This window comes from Danio aesculapii, chromosome 16 (genome assembly GCF_903798145.1).
Source record: "Danio aesculapii chromosome 16, fDanAes4.1, whole genome shotgun sequence".
Classification (NCBI taxonomy): domain Eukaryota; kingdom Metazoa; phylum Chordata; class Actinopteri; order Cypriniformes; family Danionidae; genus Danio; species Danio aesculapii.
Genome location: NC_079450.1, coordinates 14,283,270 through 14,300,769, shown reverse-complemented (window position 1 = coordinate 14,300,769; position 17,500 = coordinate 14,283,270). Strand labels below are relative to the sequence as shown.

The 17,500-nt window shown below is 34.5% G+C and overlaps 1 protein-coding gene across 1 annotated transcript in view; it reads right to left on the bottom strand.

The window, feature by feature from the left end:
* Positions 1 to 9,150: 9,150 nt before the first annotated feature.
* The window catches only part of tbx20 (T-box transcription factor 20), a 20,473-nt gene continuing 12,123 nt past the window's right edge, over positions 9,151 to 17,500 (bottom strand). The window contains exons 7-8 of the mRNA XM_056474623.1: positions 15,272 to 15,384; positions 9,151 to 13,128 (exon numbers count right to left, since the gene is read on the bottom strand). Of these exons, the coding sequence (XP_056330598.1) occupies positions 12,788 to 13,128; positions 15,272 to 15,384 (454 nt within the window). The 3' untranslated portion in view covers positions 9,151 to 12,787. The remainder of the gene's footprint in view (positions 13,129 to 15,271; positions 15,385 to 17,500) is intronic.

Genomic DNA, 17,500 nt, shown 5'->3' with positions numbered 1-17,500 from the left:
TTTAAAACTGCTTTTTTTTCTTTCCAAAATAAGACTTTCTCCAGAAGAAAAATATTATCAAACATACTGTGAAAATTCCTTTGCTCTGTAAAACATAATTTAGGAAATATTTTAAAAAGAAAAAAAAAATCAAAGGGGGCTAATAATTCTGACTTCAACTGTGTGTGCTCTATATCAATTAATTGCGGTAAAAACAAACTAATGTTGTAGCTATTTTTCTTTATTGATATGACGGATCACAGGTAGGCCTATGGGCTTTTTTGTAGAAGGTTTTTAGAAGACATTTTGAAGAATTATGCTGGAAAGCTGTTTCAATGTGTGACAGCAATATTCTTTAAAAATAGCCTATCTTTCTTTGTGTTCATCAGAAAAAAAAAGAAACACTTGGAGGTGGAGAGTTAGTCAATGGTGAGTACATTTAAAATAAATTGTGAAAGAAGGGTAAACTGTTAATTTAATTTAGATGTACCGCATGATTAGGAATGTTAAGAATGACATAAAAACAACGCATGCGTACTCGCTCTTTAAATATGCCTATATTTTAATGTTGGACAAATTAACGTCACGTGCGGACGAGCCTAAAAATAGTTTTGTTTTCCTCTTCAGATAAAGTGATCATTGTTTTCAGCAATTACTGTTGACTTATTGCGACGAGGTGGTGCACATATTCTATATATAAGAGCTTTGATCTGGCCCGCCATCCCATGTGAGAAGGGAGGAAGAACGATATGGGGATTGTTTTCTTGTAATTTCAAATCTATTATAATATTTAATTTGTTTGTTTTATTGAAAAAAAAGCTATCTGATATTAAATGTTTCACTTAAACATTGTATAAATTAATCAGATTTTGCTAAAATGTACATGCTTACTATCACCTGGATTGAGGACAATATGCAGACTCTGGTGAGCAAATCAAGGCAAAGGTAGATTCTGCTTGACTAAATTCCTCTGTTCACTGTTATGTTTTTATTGCAATAAGTTATAAAGTTAAAACACTTTTAACTCATACGTTTTAACACGTATACGTCAAAAGTTATGCTGCATTAATACGATTTAAAGTAAAGTTTTAATTTTTTTTTAATATTATGAAATATATTAGGAAATTACCCTTGGCAACTTTAATGTATAGCCTAATGTGATGCCATTGAACATTTCCTGCCTGTTCTTAAATGTAACGAGGCAATTCAATCATTTCTAAACGTTAAAAAAGCTGTTATAACGTTATTTATCAATATGTGGACCTTTTAGGATTCTCATCGGGAGCTATGGAAAAAAAAAGTAAAACAGTAGGCTACGTTAGGACCATTATTTACATCTCTCAAAATGGTCCATGCTTATCTTCGGCCCACGGATTATTTGGTTTACGAACCTTTTATAAAAATTGGGCACCCTTGATATAGCCTATATACACTCTGAATTTGTACGTTTTTTCTTCACAATTTAAAATAAAAGTGCATTTCTCCGTCCAGTCAATATAGACACTAAGGTGAGGGTGAGATGGAGACAAAGTAGACCGTCATGCACTTCGGTGGCTTCAGAAAACCTCTAATCAAATGAAGATGGATTTTGTGCGGTTCATCGTAACAACACAATTAATTATGCATGACAGAGACATTTATTGGGCTCATTTCACCCGGACTCCACTAAGTAACTGGGCAAATCGGGTTAGGGTCGCTGTTGTGCTGGTCGGACGGCTGTTATCGGGACGGCAGATCACCGGGCGGCCTCAGTCTGTCTGTCATTCACGACTCCCGCCTTTTCTCTCTGACAGACCAGACAAATGCATCTGCTGAAAAAATTATTTCGCTTCGATTAAGTGGATTTCTCCCTGAATACAAGTAAGGAATTATAGTAATAATAAAATGTGATTGATACTATATCCATAAGGGGAGGCCGGGGTGAGTTGTAACATTGGTCTGTCGTCATGAAGATTGTTTTTGAGTCACTATTTTGTGTTTTACTATAGCTAGCAGTGATATTTGTAGGCTATGTGTGTTTCAAATAAATGATAAATAAATACAATGTATAATATTTAAATTTCATGACATTTAGGCTAATAAAATGAAATAAATTAAAATCAAAGAAATTAAGTCACATGAAGGTATAGTCCTAGTTAAACGTATAAGTTTGTATGAAAACAAATAGGCCTATTGCAATACATTTGATCCTTTATTTGAAATTTACTAGCCTACTTATAGATGTAATCACAGATAATTATTTTAAGTATAGATATGTATTTAAAATGTTAATTTAGACAAATTGTTTAAATTTTTATTTAAAAACAATGTAAATCAATGTTATTTTCCTTACATATCTACAGTTAAAAACGATTTTTGCTGCTTGTCCAAACTACTCTTTTTAAAAATGAGTTGAAACAACACAATTCTTTAGTTGTTTTTGGACAACCTAATTGTTTTATGTTGAATCCACCTAAATTTGTTAAAACAATTAAGCTAACTTAATTGATTTGTGTTGGGACAACATAAAGGTATTGTGTGGATCCCAGCATTTTTTACAGTCTGTCTATCTATCTATCTATCTATCTATCTATCTATCTATCTATCTATCTATCTATCTATCTATCTATCTATCTATCTATCTATCTATCTATCTATCTATCTATCTACCTACCTACAACGGTGCTAACCACTGCGCCACCAAGTCGCCCAGTAAAGATGATAGTTTTAAATAATAAATCATTATTTAGTTATTATTTGTTAGCTAAAAAAGGTAACTAATATTTTAAAATAAAATAATAATAAGTAAAATAATAAAATAAGTAAAATAATACATGTGCAATAAGAATCTGCCACTTGGACATTGGCAATGAATGTGAAAAAAAATATTATATTTAATTATAATTTTTATATATCTTTATTATTATTTAGTTATCGCTTACAGAAACTGTCCTATAATCAAACTCAAGCTGATAAATATTCACTGAACAATGTGAGAAATCTGCCCATTCTCCCCTATATCAGTACTATTTTAAACTAGCTTAGCCATATAAATTTAAGCCTATGCAAATTCTATTAAAGAAGAAATAGGAGGTCTAAGCGTTTTATGCGTCCAACCATGCCAAGTATTTAAGAAACAAAAAAGTGTTTTAGTTGACTCAGAAATTAAATCAAGCGCTCACTTATTAATGCATTTCTCAAATAAAGCAAGTGAAGCATCTATAAAGCTTGTAGTAAAATTGCCACGGTCAACCAATGTCTAATAGTAGCGATAAAAAAACATGGCCTCCATTGACAGGGATGTGGCTTCACCTTAATTAAGCAGCACAGACAGCAGACGCTTCTACATCACTATAAAAACATGCTCCTTTTGTCTTACGAATTAAAAAAACGACAGCAAGGAGAGGGAGGGAAACATGCAAAATTGAATGAAATGACATTAGATGTAGCTGGCAATCCCTGCTGTGTAAATGACACTCTTATTCCTTAAAATGGACTTCCCTGGTGAACTGTTCCTTTCAATTTACTTGTCCATACCTCACAGCCTCCTCCTATATCGCTTTAATCCAATCCCCCCTCTCACTGGATGTTATTTATTTGCTTATTTATTTATTTTCAAAGGATGCGACTGATTTTTATCAGAGGGTAGAAGTGGCTTTCCTTCCTGGTGAAACGGTGACTAACGACCTGCTATCGATTTGTTGGTTTGTGTGCATGATAGCGATGGCTGTGTGCATTTAGAGTTATGCTACTGATACCTCAGATGTTTCCTCCCCTGCGAATAATGCACACGGAATAATAAATGATAATTGGTGTCTCCTCTGTGTATGATTAGTCAGAAACAGGCAGATAATTGCTGGGGATTTAGCAAGCAAATCCGTTTATCTGAACGAATCAATATATGCTGTTAGAAAAAAACGAAACATGGACCAGACGGTTGTTTTTTGGTATAAAGCCTGTTCTATATTTTTAAAAATTATTAAAAAATATGTTTTTAAGTAATATTTTTATTGTTATTTAAAATTATTCAAAAATAATTATTTATTACCCACTGCTAGGTTGCAGCTGGAAGGGCATCCGCTGCGTAAAACATACGCCAGAATACTTGGTGGTTCATTCCGCTGTGGTGACCCCTGATAAACAAGGTACTGAGCCGAAGGAAAATGAATGAATGAATAAATATTTTTTAAAAATTTAATTGTATCTTTAATTCAAATCTAAATTGCGAGGTTAACTTTTAAAACTGAGGCTGTGGTTTTCAGTTAAAGAGCCCCTATTTTGCATTATAAAAGATCATATTTTGGTTTTGGGGGTCTCCAACAACTGATATGCATGCAAGGTCAAAAAATACTTTCATTGTCTTATAATATGCATTTATTTTTTTACCTAATTATCCCAACGACTCCCATATGATTCGTTCAGTGATTCATTTGTTCACAAACCTCTCCAGTGTGATTGGACCGATGACACAGTCTGTTGTGATTGGTCGACTGCGTTCAGCGTGAGACAGAGAGAAATGCCCACCACGGCTATGAGGTAGCACAGTATGTGAGAGCAAAATGCAGGAATGCAATACAGCAATGCAGTTAAACAGCAGCATATTACTCTACTCTTAAACCTAACCCCAAGTAATAACAACGACACACATTCAGTATTAATCCACACACTGGCAAAAGTTGAACTTTTTTTAAAAATTACCATGTCGCGTGTTTATAAACGGCTGATGGTGGCCATAGCGAAGACAAACAGCAGAGGATCACGAGGTAAGAAACGCGTTTAAATTGGTTAAGGAAGCAGCACAAGTTGCGTTTTAAACGTGGTTTTGCACGCAATATGTGAATAGCCCCATGAAGGTTTAACCTGAGAGGTACAAGCACTGATCTATAATAGATAAGTGATTACAAGCTGTGCGGGGGCACATTCAGCACTGTAAAAATGGCCGTGATTTTAACGGTAAAAACTGTAAAAATGCTACAGTAAATATCTGTAACCTAGTTAACAGTCCCAGAATTTCCTGCATTGGCACGTCACTATTTATGCTTTTTGTTGACATTACTATGGATCTTTTTAGTTGTTTCCTCATCAGTTATGTACATTAGAGATTTATGTTACATCTAATGTTGATAATCAATGTTTATTTCATGACTTTCCTTTTATGCGTGGTACCATACTGGTGTTTAGTAGCTGTGTGAATGACACTGAGCACCTTCTATATACTGATACACTTTTCTACTTGTGGGAAAAGTTGTTTGTGATGAACATTAGTTCATTAAGTAACTTTCTCATCCCCACTGCATATGGCTGTGTTAACGTGTCTGTCTGTGTAACAAAAGATGTGTAGATGTTGGTAATTCAAAATACAGACATATTACATCTATAAATTAATGAAATACGGTAATTTGAGGTAATATGAGGAATTACTTTTACGGTTTGTACCATATTTTTAACGGTGAAACCCTGGCAACCACAGCTGCCGTTTTTTACCGTAAATTTTACAGATTAATTTTTTTACAACTTATAACACAATTAAACACATATTTTACAAATTACACAAGACAAGGCAACAATTTTAATGACACCTACATGTTATGATCTGGAGGAAGAATAAACTGGTCCATTTGAACTGTAACAGTTACTGACAAAGACCCTGTCAAAGTCTGACAAAGTCGCATACATAATAGTCTCTGCTGCTCCTTGCTAATAGCAAATGGCCGACGAATACCGCGTTGCAACGTAGGTTATTGTGTCAAAAATCTGAAAAACTACAGGAACAAGAGCGGCATTAGGTTGGCTATACTGTGGCATTGTTGTGAAAATGAACTTTAACCCTTTATTTCACGCAGCCGAATCTCCATCTGTCAGTGATCGTCATCTTTGCATCATGATCAGTCCCGTGATCTCCTGCGGGCCTTTGCTCCGCTAGTGTCTGAAGGGAAAGCACCTTCACATTTTGCCGTATCTGGAACTAAATATTTGGTGATGTACCGTATTGACGTCGATGCGTTCAAGCTAAAGATCCGAACCCAACTCGATTCGTTTATTCCACTCTGAGTAAAATATTTCGTTAAAGAATCAATAGTTTTAAACATGGTGCACTTTCAGATTTAATTCTCAGCAGGATGTTTTCATTCACTTAGTGCTGTGTTTATCTCTGCATGGAAGGTTATTTTCAAAAACCCATAATAGGGGCTCTTTAAAATACAATTTTATGTGTGATTTTAGAAGAAATTTTACTTTTTAACTAGAATGATTATTCAGATTCCTTAATAAATACCACCATTATATTTGCACAGTCAAAATTACTCCGATTTTTTAAGATTAAACAGCTCAAAATATTTTTTTTCTTTTCTGCTTATGGAATAAAGCTATTTCAGTGTAATCTAATAATCAATAATTGCCTAAATATTAGGGCTGTATGCACAATATTTCAACATTGATATCGCAGATAATGTGCACATCCACAATAGTCGCAATATATGCAACGTTGAGTTATGATTATATAAAAACGAAAGCATTTTCATTCATTCATTCATTTTCCTTCAACTTTGTCCCTTATTTATCAATGGTTGCCGCAGCAGAATTAACCGCCAACTATTTTGGCATATATTTTACACAGCGGATGCTCTTCCAGCCGCAACCCAGTATTGGGAAACATTCATACACTCCATCATTCACACTCATACACTATGGCCAATTTTTACCCAATTCACTTACATCGCATGTCTTTGGACTTGGACTGTGGGGGAAACCGGAGCACCCAGAGGAAACATGCAAACTCCACACAGAAATGCCAACTGGCACAGCCGGGACTTGAACCAGCAACCTTCTTGTTGTGAAGTTACAGTGCTAACCACTGAGCCACCGTGTCACCATGAAATAATTTTTTTTTAAATTCATAATTGTTTAAAAATCTGTATTTTTAGCCCACTTGGGAAATATTTTCTTTCTATTGGCTACAGAAAAAAACACCTTTGTCCAATCTTCTAATTAACCAAACTTGCTTAATTGATAAAATATGTGCTGGATCATGGCAAACACTAAATAAACTCTTTAGCAGTAATTAGTTATTAAAACTATTATGTAAAAAATGTGTTGGAAAAAAAAACTTCCCTCTATTAAACATCACATTTGGAAAATACTAAAAATAAAATAAAAAGAACTAAAATATCATAGAAGGGCTAATCATTTTGCCTTCAGCTGTATATCGCACATAATGTGCACATCCGCAATAGTCGCAAAATATGCAATGTTGAGTTATGATTATAGTTGACCAGGAGAAACAGTTCAGAACACATGCAGAGTTTTTATTTTGCAGTTTAACCATAGTTTATTGAAAGTGTATCATTTGCACATGATTTAAGGCCTGACAGAGTTCAAAGTATTCAGGCACAAGAAATGTGACCATTTGTAACTTTAATAAAGAATAATTTTATTGAATTGTTTATACAGTAAAGACTTTTGCAGATTTATTTTACATTTGATTATTTAAATTCTGTACCTGAATACTATTTGATTGCCCTTAAAACCATAAAACACTATTTATCACTCTTTTATCTTTGCTTTTTTGTATGTATCTGTGCTTGTAATTAGTTTATTACGTTATTACATACATATGCATAACTCGCGTCCCTACAGAATTATCCCAATCAATCTAACTGAATAAATTATTTCCAAATAGCAGATTTCAAGTCATCTGATGAAACGATATATACATATAAACAACAATATTTAAACAATATTTATCACTGAAAAACTAATTATCACAATGTCAGATTTTTGCAATATCATGCAGCGCTATTAAATATGCAAATCGACAAGATTTTCTAAGAATTTGTGAACACGAAATCATTCATTCATAATGGTTTTATGAACGCATACATGTATGCATAAATTGTGCACATCTACTTGCTGTTTTTCTTCTCTTTACTTTCAACAATCTCTTTTTCCTCAATTTGTTTGTAGTGCTGAATATTGAGTGTTCAATAATTCCACATATTTATGTTTGCTAAAGTCAAATTATACCATAAAACTTCAACTAAAATGAAACATTTAAAACTAAAATAAAACTGTTTAGTGTAAATGTATTCTCTTCATTCAGTGAATTGTACAAATGAATGCAAACTTATTAGCCCTCCTGTGAAATTTGAATTCTGTTTCAACTATTTCCCGAGTGCTGTTTAATAGAGCTAAGAAAGTTTCACAATATTTCCTATTATATTTTTCCTTCTAAAGAGAGTCTTATTTCTTTTATTTTGGCTCTCTTAAATAAAAGCATTCTAAGCAAAAGTCAATTTTATTAGCCCCCTTAGAAAATATATATTTTAATTAGATTTAAAAACAAACACCGTTGTTCAATGTTCTAATTAACCAGACTTGCTTAATTAATAAAAGATGTAATGTATCATGGCAAACAAAACAAAAATTTTTTTTATCGGAAATTATTTATTAAAACTATTATGTTAAACAAAATGTTGAAAAAACCTTTCCTCTGTTATACATCACATTTGAAAAAAATATATAATAAAAAAATGTAATAAAAAGAACTAAAATATCATAGGAGGGCTAATAATTGTATATTCTGATACTGGTTATGCTCAGGCCAAATAGTTATTTTCTGTTTTGTTTTGAGCTAATATCAGCTTAACTTTGCAACTAATATCAAAACAAAATGTAAAATTGAGATTATATTAAATATAGTATTATATAGAGTGCAATTTGCTACAACATTCATTCATTTTCCTTGGTTTAGACCCTTATTAACCAGGGGCCGCCACAGGGGAATGAACCTCCAACTATTCCAGCAAATGTTTTACACAACGACTGCCCTTCCAGCCACAACTCAGTACACCCATACACTCTCGCATTCACAGACACTCATACACTATGACCAATTTAGTTTATTCAATTCACCTATAACGCATGTCTTTGGCATGTGGGGGAAACTAGAGGACCCAAAGGAAACCCACACAAACATGGAGAGAACATGCTAACCCCACACAGAAATGCCAACTGACCCAGCTGGGACACGAACCAGCGACCTTCTTGCTGTGACCCGACAGTGCTAACCACTGAGCCACCGTGTCGCCCCACAACATCTGACAATGTAAAAAAAAGGCAAGACACTCATGCCAGCATTATTTTGGAGTGATATATATTTCTTTTTGTTTACAAATAACATCTATCATTGCTTCAAATATTACATTAGCCATATCTTTTTCATAGCTGAAATAAATATATTGCACTTAAAAAAAGGCATCAAAACAAAAACTGTCAGACGTCTCCTTATGAGTAGGACACATCTGACTCAGAAATACATACAAACAAACAAAAATAAAGATAACATCTGCTAATATATTGCAACTACATAAACCGTTTGTACAGTCTTTATAACAAATCATAGGCTTAAAATGGTGGAACATCACACTGAATCTGAACAAAGCATCCCTAAATGCACAAAGATCGACTGGTTATTTGAGTGGTTCTGTTGGTACATTGAGTGGCTCTGTTTAGATTATTGTGTATTTATGTTTGTTCGTCCTGATTTGCTCTTCGTCTGTTTATTATGGCTAGCTCAGTTTCACTGTGATTCGGTTGCCGATGTGACTGTACAAATAGAAATACTTTCAGCCACAAATCAGACAACTTTCCTCATTCCTTGGGATGATGAGCTGATTATTTCAAATGTAACCCATTATTTACAGGTGTAGACTTCTACAAAACAGCCCACCGAGCAATTTTCTGTTTAGACGTCTAATAGACATCTAAACCTAGATGGCTTGGCTAAAGCAAGGCTAAATTTGGGCTGTCAGTAAAGATCTAATAGACATCTAAGCATAGATCAAAACTATACTAGTCATCAAATACAGATTAGACAGACTTTATATGTGTAGTCGTTCTTTTTTTTATATTTGATGATTAGTCTAGTTTTGGGCTTTTCTTTGATGTCTATTAGATGTTCACTGACAGATCAAATTTAGCCTTGTTTTAACGAAGCCGTCTATGTTTAGGCATCTATTAGATTTCTTTTAGAAACAAAAAATGCTTGCTGGGAGCCTTGAGAAAGAAATGGAAAGAAGTGACAAACACAAATTGGTGGATTTCACTTGGTTGTGATGTACACAAATGCTTCAGTGTCCGCTGGTTTATATCAGCTGCTATTTACGCTCATTTTGATGAAATCATGTTCATTGTTTTTCATCAAGAACACAGAGTTAACTTAAATATCAAATACAAATGATAAAATCAACATTTTTGCGTCCACATCCATGTTTCCGTCCAGTATTGCAGTTTTCAGAAAGCACAGCGCCCTCTAGTGTCAGTTTGAGTGGTTGGCAGCTCCACAGATACAGTATGAATAACGATATCCTTAAAGGGGTAGTTCACTCGTAAATGAAATGTTGCTGTTCCGAGCATTTCAAGGTCCAAGATGTAGGTGAATTTTTTATTTATTTTTTAAAAATTAAAACATTATAGAAAGTTTTTTTAGATACACTGTGATCTTGGTTATTACATAAAATACAAGTCAATGACTACTTGCACTTTGAGAGTCAAAAATAAAACCCCCCACACACAGGCAAAAAATTAATACCTGAGGCTCTTGACAATACATTGAGGTCTTATGAAATGATGCAAGAATCCTAAGCAAAAAAATTATATATAAGCAATTATATATAAGCGTGTGTAAACTTAGATGCCATTAACATATTATAAGCTTTATTTTATATAGAGAAGTGTGGCATGTGTGCGCAAATAGGAAGAGATGTGGTGGTGAAAATATCTCAAATTTTCAGAGCGGCACAAGCGCACTGCCCGTCATGTGGCAAGAACCAACCAATCAGCTTCCAGCATTGTATGAATTATACACATTTCAGTAATAACTGTAGGCCATTTGACTAAATTAACCCAAATAACTTAACGTAGGACACCCAAACACTCGGGCGGTTTTTAAATTTTTGAATAAATAGAACTTGTATCAGAGCTGCTGCAAGGGTTTGTCAGTGGTGCTTGCTTGGAGAGTGCAGCTGACGATTGCTTAGCAATGACTGGAGCATGAGTTAAAAGCACGTTGAAATCGGTAAAGGAAATGGCACACCTCATGTTTTCTACATGGTTTAAGATATATTATGTGAACAGCCTCTTACATGTGAGCTAAGGCTTTAGCTTTTTATATAGGCTGCAGCATACAGGATAAGAGCGAGAAGCATTTTTATGAACGATTTTTATGTGCGTCCTCTGATTACATTGTAAACAAACAAAATCGTCTTGCATATGAATTTGTGTCCACATATTTATCGTTAAACTTTTGAGTACTTCACTTTTTGGTCAATGTTCAGTGCATGTGATGCAAATTTGGTATTAGAATAGTACATGCGTTGTACTCACACTGCCAAAACAATATAACAATGTGTATGCAGATCTGCATTTAGATTTTCGCAGTAATAAGAAGTTGTTCCACTAGGTGGCTGGCTACTGTTCTTTTGCTATAGGGAGCATCTGCAGACCTGTAGTGGTGTGTACACTATGACTTTAATTCACTTTAAAATGTGATCATAAACGAATAGTTTCTCAATTCAAATGAGTGGCTGCTTGGACTCAGAAACAGTATTACCAGCCTGATCTCACGAGAAAACGTAAATATTTTACGTTTTGTCAGTTTAGTGGCTAATTTGTACGAATTCGTACGAGTTCAGTTGTACGAAATTGTACGATTTTAAAAAGAACCCCACCCCTAAACCCAACCGTCATTGGGGGATGAGCAAATCGTACTAAATCGTACGAATTCATACGAATTAGCCACTAAATTTAAGTTACGAATTGCCGTGAGACTTTGTTGGTATTACATACGTCACCAACACGTCACCACTTAACAAGTGGATAATGGTTGGGTTTAGGGGTAGGGGTTTGGTAGAGCCATATAATAATGGGTTTTTGATCACGATTATGATAATGGGACATCAGCAATGGATGCGTAGGCAAGAGATTGTGTGAAGAGGTCTCAAACTCAACTCCTGGAGGGCCGCAGCTCTGGACAGTTTTGCTCCAACCCTAATCAAACACAGCTGATCCAACTAAACAAGGTGTTCAAGACTGCTACATCAGCTGTGTTTGATTAGGGTTGGAGCAAAACTGTGCAGAGCTGCGGCCCTCCAGGAATTGAGTTTAAGACCTATGCTTTAAAGAAAGATGCTCAATCGAGATTATGCACATGAACAAATGCCTGTGGGTCAATAGTGGTATTTTATGTTGTCACAATCTGTATATGTCAAACGGTCGTGTACATGCACGCGCCGACAGAAGAATACTTTGATAGGCTGTGCATTTGACAAGACCTCAGTGTGTTGTCAGGTACCATACAGTAGGTATTCGTTTTGTTTTAACTCACTGTATTTTTTGGATTCTCAAAGTGCCTGTAGCCATTGACTGATTTTATTAACCACCAGAAAAGTCCTCTTTTCTGTTCTACTGAAGAAAGAAATAACCTAATTGGATAGGTTTAAATTTTTTGGGGTGAACTGTCCCCTTTAGACGTGATGCATCATGGAAAATAAAAATCAGCAGTTGTCCAGTGTTGCGTTCAGCGATCTCCATCATTTGCTGTGAGATGAATCTTTAAAGGTAGCACAAAAACATCTGCAGTTCTCTTATTATCACTAAAAACACATGCTCCAAGTCCTTTCACCTTTTTCTTTTCTCCAGCACAACTGCGTGACGCAGCACGTCCAGGTCATCCGTTACTGTTATTTACATTTCGTAAGCGTGTGTTTTTTTGCGTGTGTGTGTATTCGCATGCCAGCGAAAGGTAAATGGTATCACTCTGCAGTGTCAGGAATCATACAAACGGGGTCATGACTGTGGAAGAGTGCCGCAGTCCCTGGATGGCGGCGTAGGGCCCTTGCTGGAAGTAGTGGTGGTAGCGCGGCATGTGGAAGGAGGGGAAGGTGGGTCCGCTGGCCTGCATGGAGCTGGCAAGGGCGGACGGAGTGAGGGGCATCCCCAGGCGACTGTAGGGGGGGAGGGAGCCCTGGATGGGGTGCGGGAGAGGACTGGCCAGGGATGCCGTGCTGGTGCCGATGGCGGAAAGAGACTGAGGGTGCTGAAAGCCAGAGAAACCGGATGTGGTGGTCACCCAAGAGCTGAGGGAGAGGTTGTCTGATGCAGTGAACGCTGAACCTGTACAAGAGAGTAATGAATTAAGTATGTTTTTGATATCATAAAATTTGCAGAGTTGCATCATAATATTAACTAATTTTAGTAAAGAATCAGAAGATGGTACAGTAAAAAAAGTAACATACACTGTAGAATTTTTTTTAACTTAAAATGGCTAAGAAATATTTCAAATTTTCATTTAAATGAAAATTAGAACTAAAATAAAAATGTATTAAATTATTTAAATAAATAATAATAATAAAATGAAAACAATCAAATTTATTTGATTATTTAGAAGGTACATGGGATCATCACACACACAGGATGGTCATGGTATCACATGACAATAAAATAATGCAAAAACTTGAACTAAATATAATGTATTCAACTTGTGTTTCGAAATATTTGTAAATTCATAGGTTTTCCTTTTATTTACCGAAACAATTTTACAATTTTATACAAATGTATTGAAATTTTATAAATAAATAATAATATTAAAAATTTATTAAAAAATAATAAAGACAGAATCAAAAGACTAAAAACCTCATGCAAAACTAAATTAAAACGATTGAAACTATAAATAAAAATGTTAACATTTATTAACTTAATGAACTAAAGATACTAAAAGAACAATGAAAGTTTGTTGTCAGTCTCTCTGGTGTCTTTTGGATGAGACTTTAAACCGAGGTCCTGACTCTGTGGTCATTAAAAAGAGTAGGGTCTGCGGACTGCAAGACAGGGGCAGAATTTGAAGGTGCCTTAGGAGCGTAACTTGTAGTATGTTAGAGGCGTAACTTGAAGTTATGGAGCCATGTTAAAACTATGTTGTCGGCAAGATGGCACTGTACATCAGTTATTAACGTCTACACCTTCCCTAAACCCAACCATCACAGTTATTAACGTTTACACCTTCTCTAAACCTAAACCCAACCATCACAGTCATTAACATCTATACCTTCCCTAAACCTAAACCCAAACATCATAGTTATTAATGAACAGCCACAAGTTGTGGAGGCTTTCATACTTAACACATTCACCATTGTACTGTTATTTGCAACCACAGGGGGCGATGCATAGTAGGCTAACTGTCATGACAAAACAGATGAAGAAGTCAGCGAGTGGAGTTGCTAAATGAATGAATATAATAATAAATCAAATGAATTAGTTGTGGATAAATTTGGACAAAACTCATAAAAACATTTGGTGAAAATGTTCTCTGGTAAGTATTTCTGCCATCTTGCCAACAACATGTCGTTGGTTCAATGGGATCTCGATAACTGCAAGTTACGCCTCTAACTTACTACAAGTTACACCCCTTCATCTTATGCCCCCATCTTGAAGTCCGCAGACAGATACACTTGATTAAAAATCCCATGGCACTTCGTAGTAGGGGTGTAACCTCGGTGTTCTGGTCAAAGTCCCTCAATCTGCCCTTACGATCATGGCCTCCCCATCCACCAAATTGGCTGTATGACTGTCTTTTCACTCCACCAATAGCTGGTGTGTAGTGTGCGCACTGGCGGTGTTGTCCTGTGGCTGTCGTCGCATCATCCAAGTGGATGCTGCACACTGATGGTGCTTATGATTGTAAAGCGCTTTGGGTGTATGGCCATACACAGTAAATGCGCTATATAAATAGACATTACATTACATTAAATTTTCTATATCTAAAACATCATGTTTATTGAAATACTAGTTTTTATTATCATTTGTACAATTTAATATCAAAATCTGAGTGATTTTTATGGTAAATAAAAGCAAAACCTATAGATTTACAAATATTTCAAGACACAACTTGATTACATTTTAATCAGTTCATCAATCATGTTTTTGCATTGTTTTATTGTCATGTGTTATGCCATGACCATCCTATGTGTGTGATGATTCTGTGTACCTTCTAAAAAGTAAACTATTATTAATCTTATGGCTTTCTATTTTACCGTTTTTTGTTTATCGGTGCATGTTGAGTTACAAAGCATTAGGTAAATAATTAAATAAATTGGTTACAGTATACAGTTATACAGTATACAGTTGGTATCTTGAATCAGCCATCTTGAGTACCAACACTGAATTTCAGGTTTCTACAGCTGCCGTTTTTTACGTTAACATGTTTTTTTTTTTAAATATGTAGATTGTACCATTTATTGTTACTGTATGATTTTCATACCTCTACTGTGTGCCGAATGTCCTTCTTCTCCCAGAGTCTCTTCATCTCCAGCATAAGTCCTGATGGGTGACCGGGCGTAAGAGTGCTTGTGGATCAAACTCTCAACACTTTCCCTACAGCAAAAATCAAAAGACAAGAGGCCAAAATATATCTCTATATCCATATTCACTTACACAGAAATCACATGAGCCAGTTAAACAGGCTAAATATATTGCACTTTAATAAACTTAAGCATATCTTTAGAGATATAGAGATTTTAAAGCATATAAGATATTTCCAAAAAATTGTTGTTCATACAAAAAAGGCCAGCGGGGTCAAAAATAACATGTAAAGTAAATGTCAAATGTTTTGGGGGTTGATCTACACCAGAGGTAGGGAACCTATATGGCTCGGGAGCCACATGGGGCTCTTTTACCAAAAATATGTGGCTCTCCAGCTGTCTCTCTTCAATAATATTTTAAAGTTTAAAAAATCATAACTGTGACTATAAATCAGTTTCCTATTGAAAATACAATTGCAATTCCCTTTATATCACACTTTTACAGCAAAATAAATAAAAACTCAGTTTACAATCAATGGACATTTCAACTAATGCTCATGTGTGGCCCTGTGGTTTAACTTGAATTGTGAAACAAATTCATTCATGAGTGGTGAGGGCAAAAAGCAAAAAAAAAAAAAAAAAAAAAAAAATATATATATATATATATATATATATATATATATATATATATATATATATATATATATATATATATATATATATATATATATATAAATATTCTATTATTATTGAGTTGTTTATGGACATAAATGACGGTTTTGTTTATAAATAAATAAGCAAAATAATATAAAAAGGTTTTGTCATTTACACCCCCCCCCCCCCCAATGGCTCTTTAAAAAAATGCATTTGATAAAAAGCAAATCTGAAATAGCTGTATGCTAAAAAAAGGTTCCCGACCCCTATGCACACCTTTCAAGCATTAAAACGAAAAGATTTTACATACATTATAATGTATCTAGTGTATAATTAATTTACAACAGACACAACCACTAAAATGTCACAATAACAATAGCTTATATAAATAAAATTCTTTTCAGGCATATTAGATCAAGAATCATTTGACGACATATTAAAACACTATTTAAAGATCAAAGTGCAGCATCAAAATATAAGTAATTGACATTTTAAATCTTTATATTTTGCCACTATACATTTTAAACAGCTGGGTTTACCCATTTGTCACCAAGAAGCTTTTAATCATTAGAGTATAATAAAATTAAGCACAATCACTTATTCTTTTGTAAATTTTAAAGGCACAGTTCACCCAAAAGATTAAAATGCTGCCATCATTTATTCACTCTTGATTTGTTCCAATACCAGTTTGAGATTTTTTCTTTTGTTGAACACAAGGATATTTTAAAGAATGTTGGAAACCTGTATCCAGTAACATTCATAGTAGGAAAAACGAATACTCTGGAAGTAAATGCTTACAGGCAGGGTGCGAATTTTACAATGACGATCGGGGAGGTCAACTTTTTCGCTAATGTTTGTGTAATACACGCTTCGGTGAATCAAAATTATGTATTTATTTAAAATACATCTAATTCATCAATAAAAGTATTTTGATGGATGTTTAGTGCATTCTGGCCTACAGTAACCTCTGATTAACTATTTCAGAGCTTACTGTAGGTCAAACTATGCAAACTATGCATCTAATTTCACTTTACTTTTAGGCATTATAGATACAAACACCTATTTTACAAGAAAAGTGTCTCGTGAACACTTACAATGTCTATCTGTGCTTCAGATTTGCTGGATTCAGACTGTTGAATCAGTATTTTTTCGCAAACAATTGGTGGAATTATGCGTTAACAAATGGTATGAACCGTAATAGGGGTGGTCAAATCTAAATTTATAAATTTTTATTATCTAACATTTTATTTATTAATAAGATACATTCATTCATTCATTTTCCTTCGGCTTAGTCCCTTTATTTATCAGGAGTCGCCACAGCGGAATGAACCACCTTAATCAGATACAGATCAGAGAAAATTATTTCTCACTATCAAAAGGCTGACCCTCATACATCTTGTTTTGACGTCCTTCAAGGGGTATCAACTGTTGGATATGGGGGTAAATCCGACCGAACCCTCCTATAATTCACACCCTGGTTACAGGTTTCCTACAAAATATCTTTTGTATTCAACAAAATAAATAAATAACAAAAA